We start from the raw sequence: 23257 nt of genomic DNA, 5'->3' as shown, positions 1-23257 counted from the left end.
TTCTCCTGGTGTAAGACTTGTTTTCATTTTATTCAAAATGTGTTCATTTTTTGTTAGAATTGTTCGTTACTGCCTGATCAACAGTTAATGACAGACTGTCTTTATGTGCATGTACACAGCAAATTTAAGTTTTAAATGTAAATTGTGTTTTCCTCTTGCTCTTTAAAAAAAAATGTAAGAGGAATAGCACTCTTTTCTGAGTTGGATTAAATATAAATCTTACCAAATAGTGTTATATTTTTAAGGCAGTATCAGAATTAAAAGAAAAATCTTATATTAATAAAACATCTAACATTTGTTTACTGCAGACAATCATAATCACTGCAGCTTAATGAACAGAAATTTAACAACCAATTTTAACAGCAAACAAAAAAACAAAACAAAGTCAAAGGAAGTGATGACTTTCTGACGATGGCCTGTCATTACCTCTGTAATGATTTTGGCCCAAAATAGAATTTTTCATTGCATGACATCTGATATTTGAATAATCAAAATATACCGATGTATCGCTTTATTTGCTGAATATCACAGTATGTGAACATTAGTAGTGTCTTCATTATCTTGAGAGTGTCAACGAGTTTCTAACCTCTTTTTAGCAAGGTTAAAGTGTTAAAGTGTCAGTCAATCACCACTGGAAGTTAACTTGTAAGGTCATCAAACTTCGCAATACATGTCAACAATCATACCACACCCCCTATGTGGATTACCCTTCACGTGCAATGTTGCACAATCCCAAGCAAACCATCAGACATTAACATGTTTGTTTCTTCTTTTTTTTTTGCCTGTCCCGTTTGGTTCTTTTGCCATCAGAATTGTTGTCTAAAGGCAAAGAAAGATGCCCAATGGATTTACTTTACCAAATGGACCATCCCAGCCTTGCTGTATTGGTCTATTTGATTCACCTTTGCTTTTATTGTTTATTTTATTTTCATTTGCTGAACACGGGACAAACAAACATGTTTGTTTCTGACAAAAAAGGACATTAGCAGAAAAAGAAATTATAACAACCCAAGTCTGCTTTTTCCATCTCTTACCAGTAAATCATCAACGTTAGATCCAGTGTCAGCAGCCTTGTAGTAATCAGTATGTTGATTTGAGGCATAGTCAATCCCAACGGTCTTTGAAGCTTTATCTGATCCACATATCTTACATGTTGCTGCATTTCCCATGGTTACCATTCAGACAGGAAAAGAATTCACAGCTTTACCTGAATATTGTCGCCTTTCTTTACTCTCTTTGGCCACTTTGTCAAATTCTTGCAGTTTCTCACTTTGCATCTCTCAGTACACTCCTGATTACTGGCATCCTTTAATCCTACAGTCCAATAAATTTGTACATATCTTTGGTTCAAACATATTTAATAAATTACCAAATCTTGCTTCCTTTTCTAATTAATTCTACTACATTTCCTTGTTGTTCCCTTTTATCACAGTGCAAGCTGAGGATCAGCCTCTAGCTCTGACTTAATGTACGATGTACTGTGGTCAAGGCCCAGTCCTGCCTACTCTTCCGCTGCCTCTCCTCTCTCGCAGTAAGATAACAACTGCAGCCATAAACATTTAACCCTTACTGTTTCTCCTGTCTTAGCTATTTTTACCATTCTAGACCTTCAGTTCCACAGACACAACCCACTGATGGGTGTGTGTGTGTTCATGGTAGGGTGCATAACAGCTGGGTTTCACTCAGAATGTAGACCACATGGCCTACGGTGCTTTCAGGAACACCAAGGGTCAGGATTCTGAGACAAAATTAAAAATGGAACACAGCAATAAAAAGATTTAAATAAGAAATGCACTAATTGAGATTTCTTTGGCCAATTCCATGTTTTTTTGCAAGTCTGACATGGTAATACATATTTTTGATGATTCTGATTCTCTTCTTTTTAAGAACTATAACTGTTCTTCAAAGCAAAATTAGCTGAAGCATAAATAGTTAACTGAAATGTCTGATATATTTTTCCTTACCAAACAAAAGCAACAGATTTATATAACAACAACAACAAAAAACCTTTCATCTTTTTTCAGCATGTTCATAACAGGCTTTCAGCCCTTCCTTCATTTTTACTCATCTCTATAATTGTCTACATAACTCCTCCGATCCTTTGCTCATACCGAGGCTGCTGGCTTGGATTGGCTCTGAGCTCTGGACGGCTTTAGCTTTAGTCCCTTTGCCTTGGTTACTTTCTTATAAATGTTCATGGTGGTGATTTAAGTGTTTGATTAGGTTTGCTGTTACAAAGGTTTTTCATGGTAGTGAACAGTGAGACTTTACCTCCAAAAGTTGACAGTACTGTTTATCCCCAACCTTATAAACAGTACTGTTTATAAGCTTGGGGAAACCTGCAGTCAGCTGAGACTGAAGAAGTCACTTGGATGAGTGACGAAACGTCCAGATGAACAGAATCAACCTTTGGAGATTTACTTACCTGGATGATTGAGAATGCATCAAGAAGTGAGTCTTTACAACACTAATGACATGTTAGTGTGTGGCTGTGAGTGTGTATGCAACTGTTTGGCTGTGCTGCTGTACATGTGTTGCTCATGCATAACGGGACATATGGGAGGCTGACAGAAACCACTGAAAAATGGACCAAGTCAGATCCGGTTAGTACAAGCAATCTAATTTCAACCTTACATAGAATTTTTCACTACACAGAACTCGTTTTGTGTGTGTGTGTATTCTTCAGTCTCCACTTTTTGAGTTTTTACTCGTCTGCCTGCCTGATTCAGCTGTTTGCCAAACTCCACATGCAGAGATTGGATTGATTGAGATCCAGCTGTAATCTCTGTATCCGTACAGGATTTGCACAGATTCGCCTGGAGTCAGTCATGTAATGAAGGACAACACAAGTATGCTTACACTGGATGAAAATCAAAACTCTACTTATTATCACGAATGTCTCATTAACAGCTGCTTTGTGTACACGAGGTCACTTATGAACATATGTGCACTAGTATTGCTAGGGGCTTTAGCTTTAGTCCCTTTGCCTTGGTTACTTTCTTATAAATGTTCATGGTGGTGATTTAAGTGTTTGATTAGGTTAACCTCATGGTTAACCTTGTTTTAACCATGAAGGTTAAAACAAAAACGGTGAAAATCTTTTAAACAAATTATACTATTTATGGTAGACAGTGGTACAGTACTATTTCTTTGACTTTATCCGTTACCTAGTGCGATTTCAACCACCTCCACATCTGTGCAAATCCCACAGCCCCTTTTCATGTTGTCCTACAGTAACACCAAAGCGTACGATAAGGCCACCACAGAATGTGGTAATGAAATTGTCATGATACACACCACGTGTGACAGATTTTACCTGACGCTTTCGTTCAGCTCTTTCCCGCTGCCGTCTCCTCTTCTCCCTGGCTTTCTGCAAAGCCCTGTAGTCTGGGTGTTGCTCAAGCTCGCGAGCTTTCTTAAGATGGGCTGCAGCGTGGGCCATGACTTCACCCTTCTACTTTTCTGTGTGTTTTCCTTGGTGCTAAAGTTTATAAATTCTGCCTAAAGCAAACTAAACACCTTCACTTTTTATATTTGTCAAAAAAAATGCCATACTATATAAATTATAAAAAGTTATTAGGCCTTGTTTTGCATCAGCATTATGCTAATACTAAAAGAAAAAACAGAGAAATATTGACTAATTACTCCGAAATGACTGAAAAAAAGACTTTAAAGAAGCGTTAACCCAAATTCAGTGAAAAATAAAATATTTTTAAAAAACTGTTGCATATTCCTCTTTTTCCTTTCTTCAGTTTTCTTTTCTTCCACCTTGTACAGCAGTTAGATTTCAGTCCTCACACAAAAACACAGGCATACACACACCTACAGGTGCTCAAAAAATGAATCCCTCCCCTCGTATGGTCCTATCAAACACGAACAAGAGGGATGATGACTGAAAAGGGCTGATGAAAAATGAACATAAGAACCACTCACACTCTCATCCTCATCACATATTTCAACACACAAACAGGGAATTACCCATCCCAGATGTACATGAAAACCCTCCATGTGAACAGATGTGGCTACAAAAGGCTCTGAGTGTGTACGAGCGTGTCCTTGCATGAGTGTTAATGTGCATGTGAGCCAGAGTCACAGGAAATTTTTCATTGTGTAAGGGATTTAAGGAGGCTGTGTGCTAACAGCCAGCTGACTGCTGCAGACACAGCTACTTCCTCTGCTGCTGTGAAAATGCTCTCCATCCTTAGCGAATGAGGTAAATGTGTAGTGAAGATTTAATAGGTCAGAAAGGACCATGAGACGGATTACAATGGTCGAAATACGGTAAATATTCTAGTCATGGTATGGTTAACCCCCAATTTACAAGTTCATAAATCTATAAAGTCTGTAAGGACTTTTTATTTTGTCGCAGTTTAAATGATGTATGCGTTTAGTTTCTTTTATTACATACTACAGACTTTTCCAAATAAAAATGGAAAAGAATGATGCAAAAAGTGTTCAAATAAAAATGAGACAAGACCATGAAAAGGGTGAACTTGGGTACAGGCTGTCCTACTGTGAGCCAGCAGAGCAAATGGGACACACCACTCTGTCCAGAGGGGGACCAGTGAGCAGAGAACAGTGGCTTCCAACCACCAAGTTACAGGCTTCCCCCTAAACGGGAGAAAGTGGGTCAGTCTGAATCTTAACTGCATTGCACCCTCCATAGTGGTGGCTGATAGAATTGAAGTTGACAGCTCCTGCATGTGAGTGTGCGCGCCCACTCCAAGCAGACGGGTGTCAAGGTCTCTCTCTGTCAATGCCGCTAATGTTAGGAGTTTGAAATTTCAGCACAAGTGACAGGGACACAATCTCACACCTCTATTTCTGTTCACACATTCTGCCTGATCGGTTTCACTGACTCAGTCAGCTACAGCAGCATCAGCAGCATTTATTTCTTCTAGTAATCATGAATGGGACAGATTTGCTGAATCACTCCACGACTGCAATAATGTTGTTTTCCTTTTTTCTTTTTCTTTTTTTTTTTAACACTGGTGCACTGAACCTGACTGCTTCATTTAGTTCCATGACAATGCTGCCTTTAGAGAGACTGCACATTTCTTTTTCCTTTGCTGCTCTCTGCTGGTGATGAAGGGAATAAGAGAATCTTTTTTTAAGGAAACAGCGTATGGATCTTAGAACCCAATCTGACCTAACAACAGTGTTTATATTGGAAGAAAAAACAACTGGCAGTAAACACAAGTAAAAAGAACACTCGACATTTTTGCATCATTAATCCATTATACTAATATTCAAAACAAAATAATACTACTCTGATCTAGGTTTTTGGAACAAGGAACCTTGAACAGAAATTTAAGGCTCCTTGTTAATTTATTCACTTGAATAAAAATAATACAGCTGTAATAATTGTAATAAACTGAAATTGTAATGTACATTTTTTTCTGGTTTCTTTTCAAGCATAAACTTGTTTTTAACTGAAATTACAAGCACATGCTATTCACTAGGTCACCTATTCAAACCATTTATGGTCATAAAATTAAAACAGTTTATGGTTACAGATACTTTAGAATGTGGCTGGTTACTATATTCTCAGTGCCTGATTATGAATTTATTGTTTGATTTTACGCTCAGTAAAAACATACTCTCAAAGCCTCAGATGAGATTTTCCTCAATCATTGTATCTTAAAAGAAAAGGTGGGCTGGTCTTCCTTAACAAGGGAATGAAACAGATGCAAAATGTTTATTTTTATTGTATTTTTCATAAATTTGCAATTACCTTTGTTTATTTGTAACAGGCGGGCATAGTACATAAAGTCTGAGTTTTCAGGAAATGGATTCAACCAAAATCTTTTTATTTCACGAGAGATAATTTCGCCATTAACTACATTAACTTTTACATAGCAATATAGTTGGTACTGTCCAGTCACAGGACATCCTAACAGGACATAAGAAATTGTGGAGTCTCAAATGGAATGGAACTGCTGCACAATACAATTTTACTTTTTGGTTTGCTATTGTAATTTTAAATATATATGCATCGTTACTTGAAATGTATCACATACTGAAATACTTACTGGATGGGGGTTATTTACAACTAGTAGCATTTTGTTACAGTGAGCTATTGTAAAATTACTAACAAGTTCTGTTTGGATTGCCGAAGATGTGCAGTCTTTTGGAGGTGTACCTTCATTGGGTACACCTTCCCTTCCCTAAGTACACTAAAGCCAACTCTGTTTTACAAGTAAAAACCTTGGCATTACCCGAGTTCTTGAATTTCACATTAAACAGACAAAAATCTATAATTATTGATCATCATGTTAGCTGATCCAGAAACAGTGTCCTCAGTAATAAGTTATAATGCTATCATTGCTTGTCTGCAAATGCACGTGTATATGAGGAAGTGTGTGTGTGTGTGGTGGCGGTTATCCATTTGAGATTCAGGTTACACTGATGGGCGATCTGAAAGAAGGATGACGTGAGCTCTCGTTTCTGTTGGTCCAGTGGACCTGGTACATGGGGAGGGGTTAATGGTCTGCTTTCCTTTTTATAGATCCAAAGGCTTTTATTTGGCCCATTAGCATTCTTTGATAGACAGAGAGCACACACGCATGTTTCAAACTGTAAATGTGTGTGTGTTCGCAGAATTGTACAACTCCTTTGTCAAATGAACACACACTCATTTTTATATGAAAAGGGGGGTTATAAACAACCAAATTCACACTTTACATCTATGTTTCAATTTGTTCCTGTTTATTTTTCGACTTTTGTGCTTAATTTTCAAGCTGATTTTTTATTTAATAATGAATTTGACAGTTTTAAAAGGCAACAGGGCTTTAAAAAGATAGTTGCCTTCCATGGACTTCGATCTGTCCATCCATCCAATCTCTTCTGCTTATCCTTATCGTGGGGGGGCTCATGTTATGAAACACAAGCAAACATTAGGAGCAAGAGCAAAGGAATAAGCCATTATGTTTTTGATCACTTTCTTTAAATTGTGAGATAGGCCATTATCCTTGATGGAAGACGTGGCCTTCAAGTTGATAACAATTATTCTACCTGCTAATGGAGCTACAGTGCTGACTAGTAGAGTTCTCCCAGAGAAGAGTGTCTAACAGCATATAATGCATCTGAGATTTAATGGAGATATGATCTTTCTGTTTGAAAAAACTCATATAGACTTCTTAACGCGTTTAAATATTTCATAACCACAATTTTTATCTCCTCCCTGAAATTTGTAACAGCGATCGGGGATGGCTACCAGATTCTTTTTTTTGCCAACCCCTTTGAACCTTTGTTAGCTTTGAATAACTTGACCATTTTCAGGCCCGGGACTAATATAAAGACTCATGATGTCAATAACCACTATATTGTATTTTCCAATATATTTAATTTAGTAAAATATCCTTCATTATCAGATGACATCATTCCATAAGAAAGATTGGAGAAAAAACTAAATTTAAGTTAAGGCTTTACCATGCTTTAAAAGATTATGTATAGCAGAGTTTCACTTCTTAACTGTCCAAAGACCAAAAATAGCCAATTTACAGCATCGACTGAGGCCGATGACCAGTCAGTCAGCCTCACTTATTTCAAATTACAAGCCGGTCTGTTTCATGCATGTACAACACACACACAGTGATGTAGGCAAATCGTTGCATGCAAACCACATGATACTATGTGGTTAGCTTTAAGGCTTCTTATTGTGAGTGAAGACACGATGTTTGCCAAAATCACAGGGGGACCACCACAAATGTTCAGAACAAAAAAATCTAAAGAGACATTTAAACCACCTCCACCTAGCGAAACATGGAAACGTGGATTTTAAAGAAACTAACAAAGGCAAAGTGGCTAAAGCTATAGAGTTCAGAGCCAGTCACAAACAAGCAACCTTGGCATGAGCAAAGTCACTAATAGTTATTTTGTTTCATAAATCTGTTGCATCTGTGGGTGCACAGCAACTACACTTGAGTTCTAAATACTTCTTTCAATAGCAGAGCACTTTATTTTTACTTGTGAGAGAGGATCCTGTAAAACATACAGTTTGGGGGAAAATTTTTTTGAGGGCAGTTTTTTTAAAAAATGATCAAAATATGATTTTGCATTGAAGAGAAGTTGATTTTTTTTTTTTTGCTTTGATATGCTGACTTTCCACTTAAAAGGTTGATATTTCTATTTTTTATGTCTAATAGCTAAATTGTTAGCCTGTTTATGTTTGTGTAACAGAATTAATAAAATACATGGCTGAAGCAGTAATGGACTGCCTCAGAGACAGTTCCTAAATGCCATGTCTTTTTGAAAGCCTCTTTTAGTGCTTAAGAAAGGTCAGCACCATAAAATACACAGCACACATGCTTGCTCTCCATCACCGTCCCTGTTTTTTCCAAAACCAAATCATACAGAGTCAAATTTAATAGCAAGCAAACAAAGCAGGCAGTTAAGACTCCAGATCATGCCACACCCAAACACACACTAAGAAATAAAACTCGGATGCTTGGTGGGAGGGGCTGAAATGAGATGAGATTGAATAGAAGGGCACATTGTAGACATGACATAACCTTGATACATTATTATATAAAGAGAAAGTCAAATGAAGAAAGAGGAAGTCAAAAGGACCACACCCTGTTGCAAATGAAGCACAAAATGGAAAAATCTCATTAGTCACTCAGCTCATTTACACGTAACATGACTTGCTCCATTTGTTTGTTAGTGTTGTGCAACCGCACTAAAGCCCCCAATACACACACCCTCACAGACAGGCAGCAACACTAAAGGCAAACAGCAGTGCTACATTAACTGATTGCTTAAGCTTTTATTTTTTGTTACACAATGCCACAACCTTCAACTTCTTTCTTTTCCCAAATAAATTATGAACACTTTAAGAAAAGCTAGATGGCCAGTAATGCAGTGTAAGCAACTGCTCACGTCAGTAAATTCATTATTCACTTCCCGTAACTGATGCCAGGGTTTATGAAGTGTTATATGTAAAAGCCATCAGTACAATGCAATGCCTCCAGCTACAACCAACATTCACTGCCTCCCTGTGATAGATGAGGGTTGGTAAGATAGCCAGTAAGATAGACAGTACCTTGCAAATGGCCAGTACCTGAATTTATAGCTTTCCCCTTTTCCCCTCTTTGAAGTTCTACCCAAGTCCCTTGGGAACACATGATGTCATCTTGCTTTTCATTTTAATTAAAAAGAGGCCTTGAGGCAAATGGAAAATAAATACTTGAAAGAGACTCCCATCCTATTATAGGATGTTATCAATGTTAAGTAGTACAATATACCAGTTATCACAACAAAAGTCTGTAGTTTTGTATACTAAATACTGAAGTATAAGTTCAAGCCATAGAGTCCCTAGCTATGTGTGGCTCCACAGCCTAGTGGTTCACACATTTACCTAACAAATGACATCACCTAACAAGATACCTGGTTTCAGCACCGTATTGCACAAAGTAACAATGCAACATCATATCAGCTGGGATAATGTTGGGGATAACCTGTGTAATTTTTTTACGTGATATAAAAGTATAAATGGTCTGGTTCTTATATACCGCTTTTCTACTCAGTCTGAGAATTCCAAGTGCTTTACAACTTGCCTCATTCACCCATAGAAAACACTTACGACTAGAGCTGGGCGATATGAGATTTTTTCATATCACGATATGTTTTTTTCATTTCAGGCGATAACGATATCTATCACGATATAAGCCAAATAACTATATTTGTAAGATTTAAATGTGCCGTTGCTCACAAGTAAAATGTGAAATAATCAGCAGCTTGTTTTTATTTAAATATTTATTTCCCATAATAAGTTCAACAGGGTAGATGTACTTAAGGAACATGAGACTTTTTCAGATAAATAAAGGCAAATATTGCAAACTACACAAAAGGCAGCCGCTAAAGCGTTTAAGTTTCAAAATAGAACAAACGAAACAGACTAAATTGTCAATTCCACTTAGAAACAAAATATTAATTCTAAAAATAAATCTTAGTTTGTTTTACAGAAGAACAGACAAAACTGACTAACTTTTATCAATATCAAATAAACTGAGAACTAAAAGGAAATTCTCAATCTCTCCTTGTTGTATAGCTTAGGTTTTCAAACAGTTTTAACAGTTACTTTAGTCTGACAAAAGCTGAATGACGAATTAGCGCTTCCAGTCAGAGACTGAGGCTACGTCCACGCGTACACGGGTATTTTTGAAAACGGAGATTTTCCGTTTTCGTTTTAAAAAATAATCCCGTCCACACATAAAGGGAGAAATGAAGGAAAACGCTGCTATGAACATGCCAAAGCAGCAGGTGGCGCTAGATTCCTAACCGTGCAGAAATGTTGGCCAATCAGAAGTCTAGAAGCCTCGGTGGGTAAAAGTAAACAAAGCTGCGGCATAGAAGCAGAACCGAGTCGTATGTGTGGAGGGACAGTAACTGTGTGTATATGTAAGCATTTAAACACTGCAGAGAGTAGAATTAACAGTAACAGTATTATAGAAATTCATTTCACCGAAACAATAACGTGGCGCACAGTGTGACGCATGCACCAGTTTATTGTATTTCCAGACTTGCTTTCGGCACAATTTACAGTGCACGCTACTCTGTTTTTTGTCAGACTTGAAATAGCCGAAATACCTTCACACTACGGAACTTCTATGGCTCTTCCGTTCGACAATCTCTCCGGCATTGGAACCATCATCTGTTTTCTCTTCGGTCACGCTCGGTTGATTTTTCTAGTCGGCACACTCATTTCCTCCATTACCCGCTGGCTCCATTACCCGCTGGCTGCTTCCCAAACAAACACACGTGCGGCTTGGCACTTGTGCTGTACGTAACAAGTCACGCGACGTGACGCTGCGGCTGTGATTGGTTCGGCTCTGCGCTACTTAGTTTGGATTGGCTGTTCTTTTTTTTCTTTTTTTTTTTAAGAGGACAAGAGCGGCGAGGTCTATCGCGATAGCTTAATTTCTCTATCGAGTAAAAGTTATATCGCGGTACATATCGTTATCGTTCTATCGCCCAGCTCTACTTACGACGTAAGTGCTTTCTATCTAACATTCACACACATTTATTCTCCAATGAGAGCACCTCGGGGTTAGTATCCTGCTCAAGGATATTTGGCATGCAACCTGAAGCAGCCAGGAATTAAACCATCAACCCACTCCTGCGTTACAACCACAAGTGTCACAGCATGACATGTCATTGCTATAGTAACGCCTAGTACAAGCGTTACTTTAGATTCCCTAGTACACACAACAAAACAAGCCCGGACATCTCTGACAGTAAGAGTATGTGTCAGCTACTGGAACAACCACCAACAAACTCTGGAAAAATATGCAAAACATTTGTTCCTAAAGGTGGAACTAAAGGTTCCACCTTTTGCTAAAGGTGCTAAACATGGAAATGACAAACATGTTTTGCCACTTAAGGCAGAATCACAGTCAAGAACAATGAGGAGATACTAGCAGCTGGTGATGTGCAACCCAAATATAATCAAATGGCCTCACCGGGAGTTGATGGAGTACTGACTAGTTGCACACCATATGAAAGGACGCACAAACAGTGAAGGAAAATTCCTGATGCAGTTATAGAATAAAAAAAAGCACGGCTGGCTAAAAACCTTCCAACGAGAAAATATTTTTCTTTTTTATTATGTGACAATATTGTGTAGCTCCTGATAAATTACAAGGTTGGGTTAGTTTAGTTATTTTTGAAATCAAAGTGTTTAGCTGTTATTTTACCTGCTATTTAAAATTTCTCAGGTAACATTACATAGGCTTACATTTGAACTTACATTTAACATCTGCTGTGTCACTGGATATTATGCTGTATGATCTCTAATGCAGTATAATGCTTCTGCAGCTGGCACCTTGTTTCAGTAGGTTCACACTTCAAATTACGTGGTGTGTCATCAATGACAGCAGCTCACTGAAAAAGAAGGATGAAAAATGACCTTCAATAATTTAAATGCGGCTGCCTGCAATCATCAATAACACATCTTTCTGTATCTTTCTTTCTGTATGTCTTGATATGAGTCAAAACTGACTCAAAATTGGACACAATAAACATCCAAGCATCCACTTATTTTCTTAACTGCTTATCCAATTCACGGTCTCAGGGGTGGGTTGGGGGGGGGGTTGAAGCCTATCCTAGCTGTTACAGGTCAAGGGGAAGGGCACACCCTTTACAGATTGCCTATCAATTGCAGGGCTTACACACAGAGAAAGACATGCATTCATGCTCACATTCACCCCTACAGCTAATATAGAATTGGAAAATTATCTGTATTGTAAATTTTCTGCACCTTTTCTTTAAAGTTCACTGATTTCTTGATATGCTAGAATAACAAAATGATGACAGAGTGCTGTGTCAGATGACAAAGGGTATTGAGGCAGAAACTGATTTCACCTCCAATCTGAATGTGTTATGAATAATGAAGCGTGTGACCTAAAATCCGCTGCAGCGCACAGTCATGCAGGAATGCTGAGTGATGCCATCACACAGAGAAAAAGAACAATGCAGACAATTAGTAAGACAGACATAAAAAACAAAACTGTGAGATGGCGACAAAGAAAACAAAACAAATGGGGGAAGAATTCACTTTATTGTATCACCACTTTTTTCAGCCGCTTTTTAGGTCTATAACCATACCAGTTCAGAAAGGAAAATGTTAGACCTAAGTGACACATAATAAAAGCACAAATGTCAGACTTAACTCTAATGTAACTGCTGCATGAGTTAGAAGGTGGGTCACAGGTTGTGTCATCTTCCTCGGTTTGTGAAAAAAAAGCAACATGCTGCTGTGCGTATGTGCACGTACATGATTGTGCGTGTGAACATTCAGTTCGATCAGCAAAGTATTCTCAGCAACACAGTCAAAAGCTTTGATGCGTTTCCTATGAGAAAACCTTTGCTTACCCAACTTAAATTTGATGCAAGAGAAGTGGAGAGAAGGAGCATTAGGAAGGAGCTGACGGCTGGGGAGAGTGCACATTTACATAGATATGTCTGAGCTTCTGAGAAGTCCATTGATCACTAACCACACCCTGCTCTTGCCCCCGCCTTCTATTTCTCTCTAACGGGAATCAGCCTTATAAGGTCATTATAAATAATTAACTTCTAAATGCTTCTCACTGCCTTGGTCCAAAAACACCTGTCCTCTATGAAGCAGAGGACACATTTCAAGGGATACAATATTTACATAGTGTTGTTAGCTTTTCTTATACTCGGGCTGATATTCTCTCAAGTTTTCTCCTTATAATTTCATCTGTTTCAGTCTGCAACATTTTGTAAAAATGATGGTGAGGTATTACACATCAAGTGATGCTATCTCTCTCCTTGAAACATCTATAAGGAAAAAACATGCCAGGAAAAGATGGTGTCAGACGTAAATAGGGCACCCAAGCTAGCTGTGAGGTTGAGTCAGGGTGTTGTTTGTACCCCAGTATAGACATGCTCATGTGCTCTTTGGATTTTGGATCTTGGACAGGAATACCAATGGATTTCTCTACACAGTATCACCATTACCTAGTACTGAAACACAACACTCATGTGTATTCCTTGTACATTGCATCAGAGCTCACCAGCAATGTGGCTCATCTGTATTTGGAGAACATTTTTCTAATTACTTGCTCTTTGACAATAATTGACTAAAGCTAGGTGTCAGTATTTAAAAATAATTGGTACTAGTAAAATGTTTCAATTAACAATTAACCAGTTGGCAAAAATAAATTATTCAGAATATAAGTAGTGAAAATTACAATAAGCATTCTGTATTCTATTGTTGTGTTGTGTTGGTCCAAAAGCTCCAAACTACAAAAACATAAATCATTTTCCTTGTATTATATCAACAAATTACAAGAAAAAAGCAGCTTTACATTTTTTGTTAAAAAACAAAACACTTTACTAATTCTCAAAATCTCAAAATTAACATTTGACAGACTGAGTGACGAACTGGTTAATCCGAAAGATGATGCAGTAATGTGCCATTTTGCTGATGGTATAGTATATGAATAGTGAGAAAGTGTAATTGACAGCTGTATCCTGCTGAATCATATCTATACAGAAATAATCTGGAAGCATTAAGCCCACATTATAAATTGTTAATGGCATTTGACAACCATAGGGTACTGGAGTTGTTGACCTGCAGTCATTTACAGGTTTTTGCATGAATTTATAATCAGGAATGTGCTGTTAAGCCTCTGGTAAATACTAATATACAGTTTAATGCTTTACCTACATGTGCGTTTAGCAATTTGAATGAATATAGAGTATTTGACCCCAAACGTTTCCAGTGGTTATATGTGGGTGTACATTGATGTAGCTGTTCTGAAGTAATGTAATGAAGATCTTGGCTCCATTAGGACTCCCTTCCTGCAGAGTCCCATCATGAGACTCCCAGTGGAAAAAGACAGACAGATAGACAGGCAGGCAAAAACAGAAAGGCATAAAAGCAACAGACAGAGAGGCGGAAAAGAGAAAGCTGAAAATGTCAAAGGCTGCAGTGTAATCTGACCTCCTTGCACATCAGGACATGAGTGTAGGAACTAGTGGAGAGGAGTGCAGGGCAAACAGTGTGTGTGTGTGTGTGTGGGGGGGGTATTTTGCTGGGAAATGAGAGATGGGTAGGGAAGGCAGCCAAAAAGACAAGGAGAAAACCAACCTAAAGAGTCAAACCCCTTTAAAGAGGAAAGAATGAGAAAGCAAGGCTCTCGAGGAGAAAAGACAACTGGCAACCAGAAAAGAAAGTGGAGAGGGAACGCAGCGCAAGAAAAGGTGTCAAAAGAAAGGAGCATGCAGCGACAGGGCTTGACACTTGAAATAGGACCTTCATATCAAGTCCTGAATAAAAAACAGGTCAAGCTGCCTAAACCCATCATCTTTGGATATAAAATGAAGGCATTACGCTTTTCTGGGTTTTATATCTGTATCTACATGGGGAGCAGCATTTTTCCACCAAAGCAAAAAGGTTCAAATAGCTCCTTGACTTGTCTTAGACTGCAATGAACATAAAATCTAGTAGAATCAATCTCTGTTCCTAAGAATCTACTATTCGAGCCCAGGAAAGTAGTTTACATATTTTGACGCACTCCACATATCTTTCAGATAGAGGAGGGAGTACACTGCAGAAAGCAATCATTTAACAACAGCTCAGAGTAGCGTGCAAATGAACAGTGACATTGGTCCATTGCAGTGAGCGCAGAGACATGGACACAAAGCCATTTGGCTGGGAAAAAGCGATTTCTCTCCAGGACAATCACGAGAGAGACAGGAGTATTTTTAGACCTGAAAATAAGATCTTCACATCCCAGTCTCCCTTAGTCATGTTCTCCTTTTGTGTCAGAGCTGTTTTATTGTTTTAGTGAACTCCAGCTCAACGATAAGATTTCGATTATTCATAAGATTAAACATTAAAGTGCTGTAATATATTACATTTATTCATGTCAACTTGCTTTTTTAAAAGTTTTGCGCATATTGTCTATCTGTGGTTTGGAAAGTACACTGGAGATGAAACAAAGTTTGGTTGCAGGATTAAAATCTTTGAAAGTTCAGTTTAGAAAAACACAAGAATCGTTCCTGCAGTCAATCCTGTTTCTTCTGACACCTTAAAGTCCTCCATAAACCAAGGTATCGTTATTAGAAAGACATTTTCTGATGTATTTAACAGATAAAATCAAGAGTATCCACTCAGCTAGATGCTTTTTCACACTTGCAAGACAACAAGACAAGACAAGTGTACTCTTTGTGCCAAAAGCCTATTAATTGGACAGTATCCCTTTGATGTGCCATAGTCTTTCTTGCAAGTTAAAGTGATGTATCCCAAGAGGCCAAAATGTGCTATTTTTTATACTCACGGTGAGTAAAATTATCACACGTATCACATGATTTGCCTTCACATAAGAACTCGCTCTGTACCTCTCCTTGCTGGCCCATGCGCATTTAGGATACTTAATTTTCACTGTGCTCATTAAAGCCATTTCCAGCAACAGCAGATATAAAAAGGCTTTGATAAAACCAGTGTGCCCTAACAAAATGGCAGACAAAGAATGCAGAAGCTTGCTGGTGAAGAGAGTCCAACATAAAGCAAGAACAAGACTCAGGAGTTAGATGGGACCAAAGCAGGGGGTGAAGAAAGTGAATATCAGAGTCATTCATAACGATACACAGAAACCTGAATCAACTTCCAACACAAGTTTTCAAAGATTTGTAATATCTTTTTGTGTTTTGGGCATACTGACTATATAAAGTATTTTGATTTTGCACCACTGTTTGCTCAGCTGTGGTGCATTATGCACCCAGTGCACTCTACTGAACAATTCGTTACTCATCATTGCCTCAGGCATCTTTTCCTACATTTTTCTCTGTAAAAAAATAAATAAAAAAGTAATATACAGTCATGTGAAAAACTGTTTTAACAGGACTCCATGCAGTCCTGTTATGATTCACTAACTTGTGGAACCACCTTAAGGAGCAAAAAGTTAAAGTAATCTTTTAGCAGTATATTGTTGTGAAAGATCTCCACTCTTCTTTGCTTTGCTGAGGCTTGCAAGCTCTTCTTTATACAGCGCTCTCTCACCACATCATTTCCATCAGATGGAGGTTTGTACTTTGGCCCATTGCAACACCTTGATTCATTTATTTTTTTGTAGATTTGATCCTCAGAGACCTGTGAAAACTTGTTTTTCAAATGATTGTACGTACACAGTGCTAATCAAATTTATTAGACCACCTAAAACTGTAAAAATTCATATTTTAGCATTAAAAATATATGAGTTAAAGGGCTTGCACATACTGGTGTATTAATGATTACATGTATGTGAAATTAGTTTTAGTCATTACCAGTTCCAATGATTTAGTGCAACTGTGGTGTAAAATGTAAAGTGGGTGATGGTCTAATAAATTTGTTAAGCACTATATATTGGAAATCAATAGGTCAGTGTCATACAGCCTCAAGCTGTAAGGTGTGGCTTATTGTACCAGTTTAGCCTCTAAACAAGCTTTGAGTGTCACAGCCTGTTTAGAGGCCTAAACGTGAATCCAGTTTGTTATCTGAAAATTAAGAAATCTATTTTCTGCTTTCATTGTGGAGCACATCAGCATAAGTATGCAAATTGCATTTTTTTTTAAACTAACTATAGTAAACCTGTAGACGATGTGATTAGTTGACCACGAACAAGCAAGCACACGGATGAGCAGTGCGGCGTTTGATATTTCAGTGCCATTTAATTATAAAAAAACAAAACCTCCGGGGTAATTCAAGTATCTGAGCTCAAAGGCCCCACCCCAAAAGAAGGGTCTAAGTGTGTGTCTGTGTGTGCAAGTGTACATGTAGCACCACAGTCCATTACTGAAATCACATTAGCCTCAGAGAGTGCACTGAGACAGGAAACAACCCTCTGCCATCTCCTGACTCACTTCCACCGAGCAGCCAAACACACATTGCATGATCAGGCCTAGATGGTAACGCTTTACATCCATTTTCTTGTTCATACTGAAAATTTATGAAAATTGACTTTTGGATATAGATAAAGGGACTCTATATATTACTAGCATGTGTACTCATAAAAGTAAATCTAGAACTTAGTGATAAATAAACAGTACTGTTAGTCTGTAAGTCTTGAGCCATCCCCTCATTTCTTAATATTTTGTTTTCAAGGAGCCATACTTTCATGTAATTTTTTAAAGTGGTCCTGGGCAATAGTTCTGCAGGCTTCCTGGAGGTTTTTCAGTGTTTTTCTTGGATATTGGCTTCTTTTTCCATCCAGTCCAGTCCTTATACCTGACCATTTTCATACAAATGTTTAAAAGGAATTTTTTTTTTTTAGTATTAAGCCATTTAACAAAAACACTGAACTATAAAGCACTCAAACATAAGCAAAGTGCCTTACTATAACATGTTCTATTTCTTTACCTGAATCTACAAAAAATACCAATGACCAAACAGTTTGACACACATAAAATCCACCATGCAATACCATCTGCACAGCATCTGATTGGAAATGACTTCATTTTCCAGCATGACAAGGATCCCAAACACACTGACATACAGTATTTTACTGTATGCCAGTGTGTACACCTGGGTAGAATAACATACAATGGAAGAGAATCAAACCTGGATTGACCTCCCCAGGGCCCAGACCTCAATTATTGAAATAGTGCGGATCTTGACAGAGAACAGAGCAAAAAGCAGCCAACGTCTAAAAACGAAGATTTGAATGTCCTTCATGAAGCCTGGAAAACTATTCCTGAAGACTACTTAGAAATGATCAGAAAGCTGCCTAAGAGAGTTCAGGCTTTATGGAAGAATAAAGGTGCCCATGCCAAAATTGACATTCAAGCTCACTACCTCTGTCTGTTTGCATGTTTCAATAAATTGCTGAGCTTACTGTATTTCCCATCTTTTTAGTGAAATGTAAAGAAATGAGTGGAGACTTTTGCACAGCACTCTATGTGAGGTTGTTGCAGATATCACATACAGTGTATGCGTGTCATTTCAAGAGCTTGAGAGTCTCAGACACAAGTCTATGGACCTACAAATATTTGGAAAAAAAAAAATCACATCTGAAGTTCAAACTAATCAAGCAAATATTCAGAACTATAAACAACTTGCAGTGTGTCATGATATGGCCGATCCAGACAGTAAACTTTCAGTGGTAAATGATAACATGTAAACATTCTTCACTGAAGCCCCTCGACCAGAGCAGACCTGGTGGTGTTTATTTTGACGGCCATAACAACTGGCACAGTTGGCCTGTTATCACACAATGCTGAAGCACGTCCCTCTACGTCGCTTATCAAAACAGATGGTTGAGGAGCTTTTCTATTATTAACAGCTAATTTAAACACAGTTTATGCAGCATCATAGGAAAATCTGTCTTCTCGGCAGCGCCGATGTGATAAAGCACGGCAACGCCTATGACCGCTCTGCCTAGGCGCACAGCATCATCAGCAGCATCAGCATCAGCGCTTTGGACTGCTCGTTACACGGCTGACTGGGCCAGCTAGTGCAGAGAGCAGGCTGCGGACAGACACCCACCTGGCGTATACGGTTTTGGTGCAGCGGTGGTGGATTTCCATCCTCGAGGGACGTGCTGCTCGAAGAGGCCGTCTTTAAGTCACGGTTGGAGCCGCCGCCCCTGGAGTGACTTTCTTCGGGGCTACTTGACATTCCGTCTCGGGCTTGCTGCTTCTGCTGGAGGAGACACGGGGGTCCTTTACCCGACCCACTGTGGATTTCTGTGCACGCCTCAGCATCCACGGCGCCCGGCAGAGCCCGGGATCATTATGCGTCGTCAGAGAAAGTCTTTAATCAAGCTCGACAGAAGCTAATACAGCGATTCTTCCAGATGGTAAACCAAAACGAGCGCTCCCTCCTCTCAGGGATGCTCCCGGTGTGCTGCTATGGCCTGCGCGCGTGTTTGTGTGTATGGAAACGTGAACGCGCTTCAGATGCGCTTCCCCGAACCTCCGCAGGACCAATGTTGCCTTCGTGGACAACCGGAAACCTCGACAGTAGACCTTGGCAGTGATGACCACCCTGAATGCGACCAGAAGTAGCCTCAGAGCACCTTTTAAAGGGGCGCACTGTGCGCAGACATTTTTTTTAACACATCGCATCACTTAAAGCATACATTGTCACCATATAGTGCTTTACTGCATAGTAAAGCACTAATTCAAAACAAAACATTTACAATGAGACAATTCCCAGTGGCACTTGAATACACCGACGCCCTGTGCAGCAGTTTGCTTCAGAGATCAAAGTTCCCAGTATGGAGCATGTTGTCCCATGGTTGAATAAAAACTGTGAGATTACTTACACACTCATGTGAAATTAGACACTTTGGGTTGGGTTTAACTAATCTAATCTCCTTCTTCGTGTTCTTACGCCCCCGCCATGGCCTGGCCTTCTTCACTAGATGACAAATTTAATATAGGCTGACAGGGCAAAAATCAATAACAATGTCTTGGAGACATTTTAAAAAACAGACAGCATCTTGGGCAGAGGAGGGCCAAGTACGGGAAGAGATGTAAGAAATCATGTTAGCAAAATGTCATCGTTTGAGATGCAGTCTTCAGAGCCAGTAGGGCATAGAATAATATGCCCTAGGCCAAATCTATGAGTTTACAAAAAAGACAGAGGTAATTTTTTTTCTTTAAAACATGCGTGAAACAATTACTAGATAAGAACACCTTTTAGATGTGACTTAACCCTTTGTCAGAAATCAGCTCTAAAGAATGCAACAAATGGTTTAGTTAAATAAAGTAAATAAACTATGAATGGTTGCCAACACACATGCAATTTCTGAGTGAAGGGAATGGATGTGAGAAATGCCCTGGGCTCCAGCTGCCCAGGTCAGATGTCAGGTCAGCTCCACCCACTAATTACCTGGGGGATATGATACAGGCAACAAGGACAACAAGGGTGGCCGTCATACTGCAGTATTATTGTGTCTGTGCCTAACACCCCCCAGCTCAGAATACTAATAAAATACTAGTATTATCAATGAGGAATAGAAAATAAATCAAATCAATTTTATTTATATAGCACTTTTAAAAAACAACAACTGTTGGCCAAAGTACTGTACAATAGAATAATCAGATAAATAAGATAAGAAAATAATAAGAATAAAATAATGACAGACTCATACAGAATAGTAATTTTTTTTAAAAAAGCCAAAGAGTAAAAATGGGTCTTTAAACAAGTTTTAAAAGTATCTAGTGTTGGAGAGGTCCTGATATGTTTATTCCACAGTTTCGGGGTAGTCACAGCAAAAGCCCGATCTCCTCTGTGTTGTAATCTAGACCTAGGGACAGCTAGAAGCATTTGGTCCGCGGACCTCAAAGATCTCGCTGGAGTGTACCAATTTAAAAGATCAGAAAGATATATAGGAGCTAGTCCATGCAATGTTTTAAAAGTGTCAAGATTTTAAAATTAATTTGAAAACTTACTGGCAGCCAGTGTAGCGAGGCAAGTATATAGGGGATATGTGCTCTCACTTCCGCTTGCCAGTCAGAAGCCTTGCCACAGCATTTTGAACCAGCTGTAGTTGGCCAATAGATGACGAAGTAACACCAGAGTAGAGGCTGTTGCAGAAGTCAAGGCGAGATGAAATAAAGGCATGGGATGCTTTCTCAAAGTATCTGAAGCAGAGAAATGGCTTCACCTTTGCAAGTACGCGGAGTTGAAAGAAGCTGGTCTTGATCACATTATTTATCTGTTTATCGAATGTTAAATTACTATCAGAAACTTAGTTATTTACAAATAAATAACTGCAAAGTGGGGTGTGCGTAATTATTCAGCCCCCTCTGGTCTGAGTGCAGTCAGTTGCCCATAGACATTGCCTGATGAGTGCTAATGACTAAATAGAGTGCACCTGTGTGTAATCTAATGTCAGTACAAATACAGCTGCTCTGTGACGGCCTCAGAGGTTGTCTAAGCGAATATTGGGAGCAACAACACCATGAAGTCCAAAGAACACACCAGACAGGTCAGGGATAAAGTTATTGAGAAATTTAAAGCAGGCTTAGGCTACAAAAAGATTTCCCAAGCCTTGAACATCTCACGGTGCACTGTTCAAGCGATCATTCAGAAATGGAAGGAGTATGGCACAACTGTAAACCTACCACGACATAGCCGTCCACCTAAACTCACAGGCCGAACAAGGAGAGCGCTGATCAGAAATGCAGCCAAGAGGTCCATGGTGACTCTGGACGAGCTGCAGAGATCTACAGCTCAGGTGGGGGAATCTGTCCATAGGAAAACTATTAGTCGTGCGCTGCACAAAGTTGGCCTTTGTGGAAGAGTGGAAAAAAGAAAGCCATTGTTAACAGAAAACCATAAGAAGTCCCATTTACAGTTTGCCACAAGCCATGTGGGGGGCACAGCAAACATGTGGAAGAAGGTGCTCTGGTCAGATGAGACCAAAATGCAAAACGCTATGTGCGGTGGAAAACTAACACTGCTTCTCTTCAGCAGGGACAGGGAAGCTGGTCAGAGTTGATGGGAAGATGGATGGAGCCAAATACAGGGCAATCTTGGAAGAAAACCTCTTGGAGTCTGCAAAAGACTTGAGACTGGGGCGGAGGTTCACCTTCCAGCAGGACAACGACCTTAAACATAAAGCCAGAGCAACAATGGAACGGTTTAAAACAAAACATGTCCATGTGTTAGAATGGCCCAGTCAAAGTCCAGATCTAAATCCAATCGAGAATCTGTGGCAATATCTGACAACTGCTGTTCACAAACACTGTCCATCTAATCTGACTGAGCTGGAGCTGTTTTGCAAAGAAGAATTGGCAAAGATTTCAGTCTGTAGATGTGCAAAGCTGGTAGAGACATACCCTAAAAGACTGGCAGCTGTAATTGCAGCAAAAGGTGGTTCTACAAAGTATTGACTCAGGGGGCTGAATAATTACACACACACCCCACTTTGCAGTTTATTTGTAAAAAATGTTTGGAATCATGCATGATTTTTGTTCCACTTCTCACGTGTACACCACTTTGTGTTGGTCTTTCACGTGGAATTCCAATAAAACTGATTCATGTTTGTGGCTGTAATGTGACAAAATATGGAAAAGTTCAAGGGGACCAAATACTTTTGCAAGCCACTGTAAAATGGCGGAGTCTCCCGAGTCTGTAAAAGTTAAGTCATTAGAAACTTTTTAAAAAATTAAAAGGTGCACAGTGGCTGTGGTTTCATGGTCAGAGTGAGGTACACTACATATTGCAGAGATTATTTTGAAGTTAAGCTGATGATGCTTAGATTAATTCACTGCAATCTACCTTCAGTCTGTTTAATTTTCTACCTAAGTGATTCAAGCTGAGTATATTATTTAGAACTAAAATTTCAACCAAAGTAAAGTTAGCATTCTCATTTATTGTCATTATTAAATTAACATAACAGTAGTAGAAACATCTTCCAAAGAGATACTTTTTACTTTCTTACTTTGCGCATGTTTCATGTTTCAGTCTATACTTTTTCATTGTTAGTTGAGTTAAGAAGGTGAATCCGTACTTCAACTTTTACAACAATCAGTACTTGTACTTAAGCACAGAATGTCTGTACTTTTGTCACCTCTGTGGCAAAAGACAATACACTTCCAGGGAGGAGGAAGTCTTAAGCAGCATACCATAACTGTTAGAAGATAATCACACGGATGACTTCATGTTCATAAATTCAACCTGAGATTTTATCACTTTTGCCACTGTTAACAGCCTTAGAAACAAATAACACAAACATGTGCGTGTACTGGAGCACACAACTGATGCTTTCTGCTACTTAAATAGCGCTACACCTCTAGG

At 38.9% G+C, this 23257-nt stretch overlaps 1 protein-coding gene across 20 annotated transcripts in view; it reads right to left on the bottom strand.

Annotated features, from left to right (window-relative positions):
• Positions 1 to 19689, bottom strand: part of ank2a (ankyrin 2a, neuronal) — an 83012-nt gene extending 63323 nt beyond the window's left edge. For 11 of the 20 annotated variants that reach the window (XM_026170863.1, XM_026170871.1, XM_026170873.1 and 8 more), the window contains exon 1: positions 1035 to 1895. In XM_026170863.1, the coding sequence (XP_026026648.1) occupies positions 1035 to 1178 (144 nt within the window). In that variant the 5' untranslated portion in view covers positions 1179 to 1895. Of the gene's footprint in view, positions 1 to 1034; positions 1899 to 3316; positions 3649 to 11749; positions 13632 to 18991 lie in introns of those variants that run through there. The other 9 variants (XM_026170866.1, XM_026170867.1, XM_026170870.1 and 6 more) reach the window with 6 other exon arrangements.
• Positions 19690 to 23257: the final 3568 nt, after the last annotated feature.

The sequence above is a fragment of the Astatotilapia calliptera genome, chromosome 6, assembly GCF_900246225.1.
Source record: "Astatotilapia calliptera chromosome 6, fAstCal1.2, whole genome shotgun sequence".
Lineage (NCBI taxonomy): Eukaryota > Metazoa > Chordata > Actinopteri > Cichliformes > Cichlidae > Astatotilapia > Astatotilapia calliptera.
This window is presented reverse-complemented; position numbering and strand designations above follow the sequence as displayed.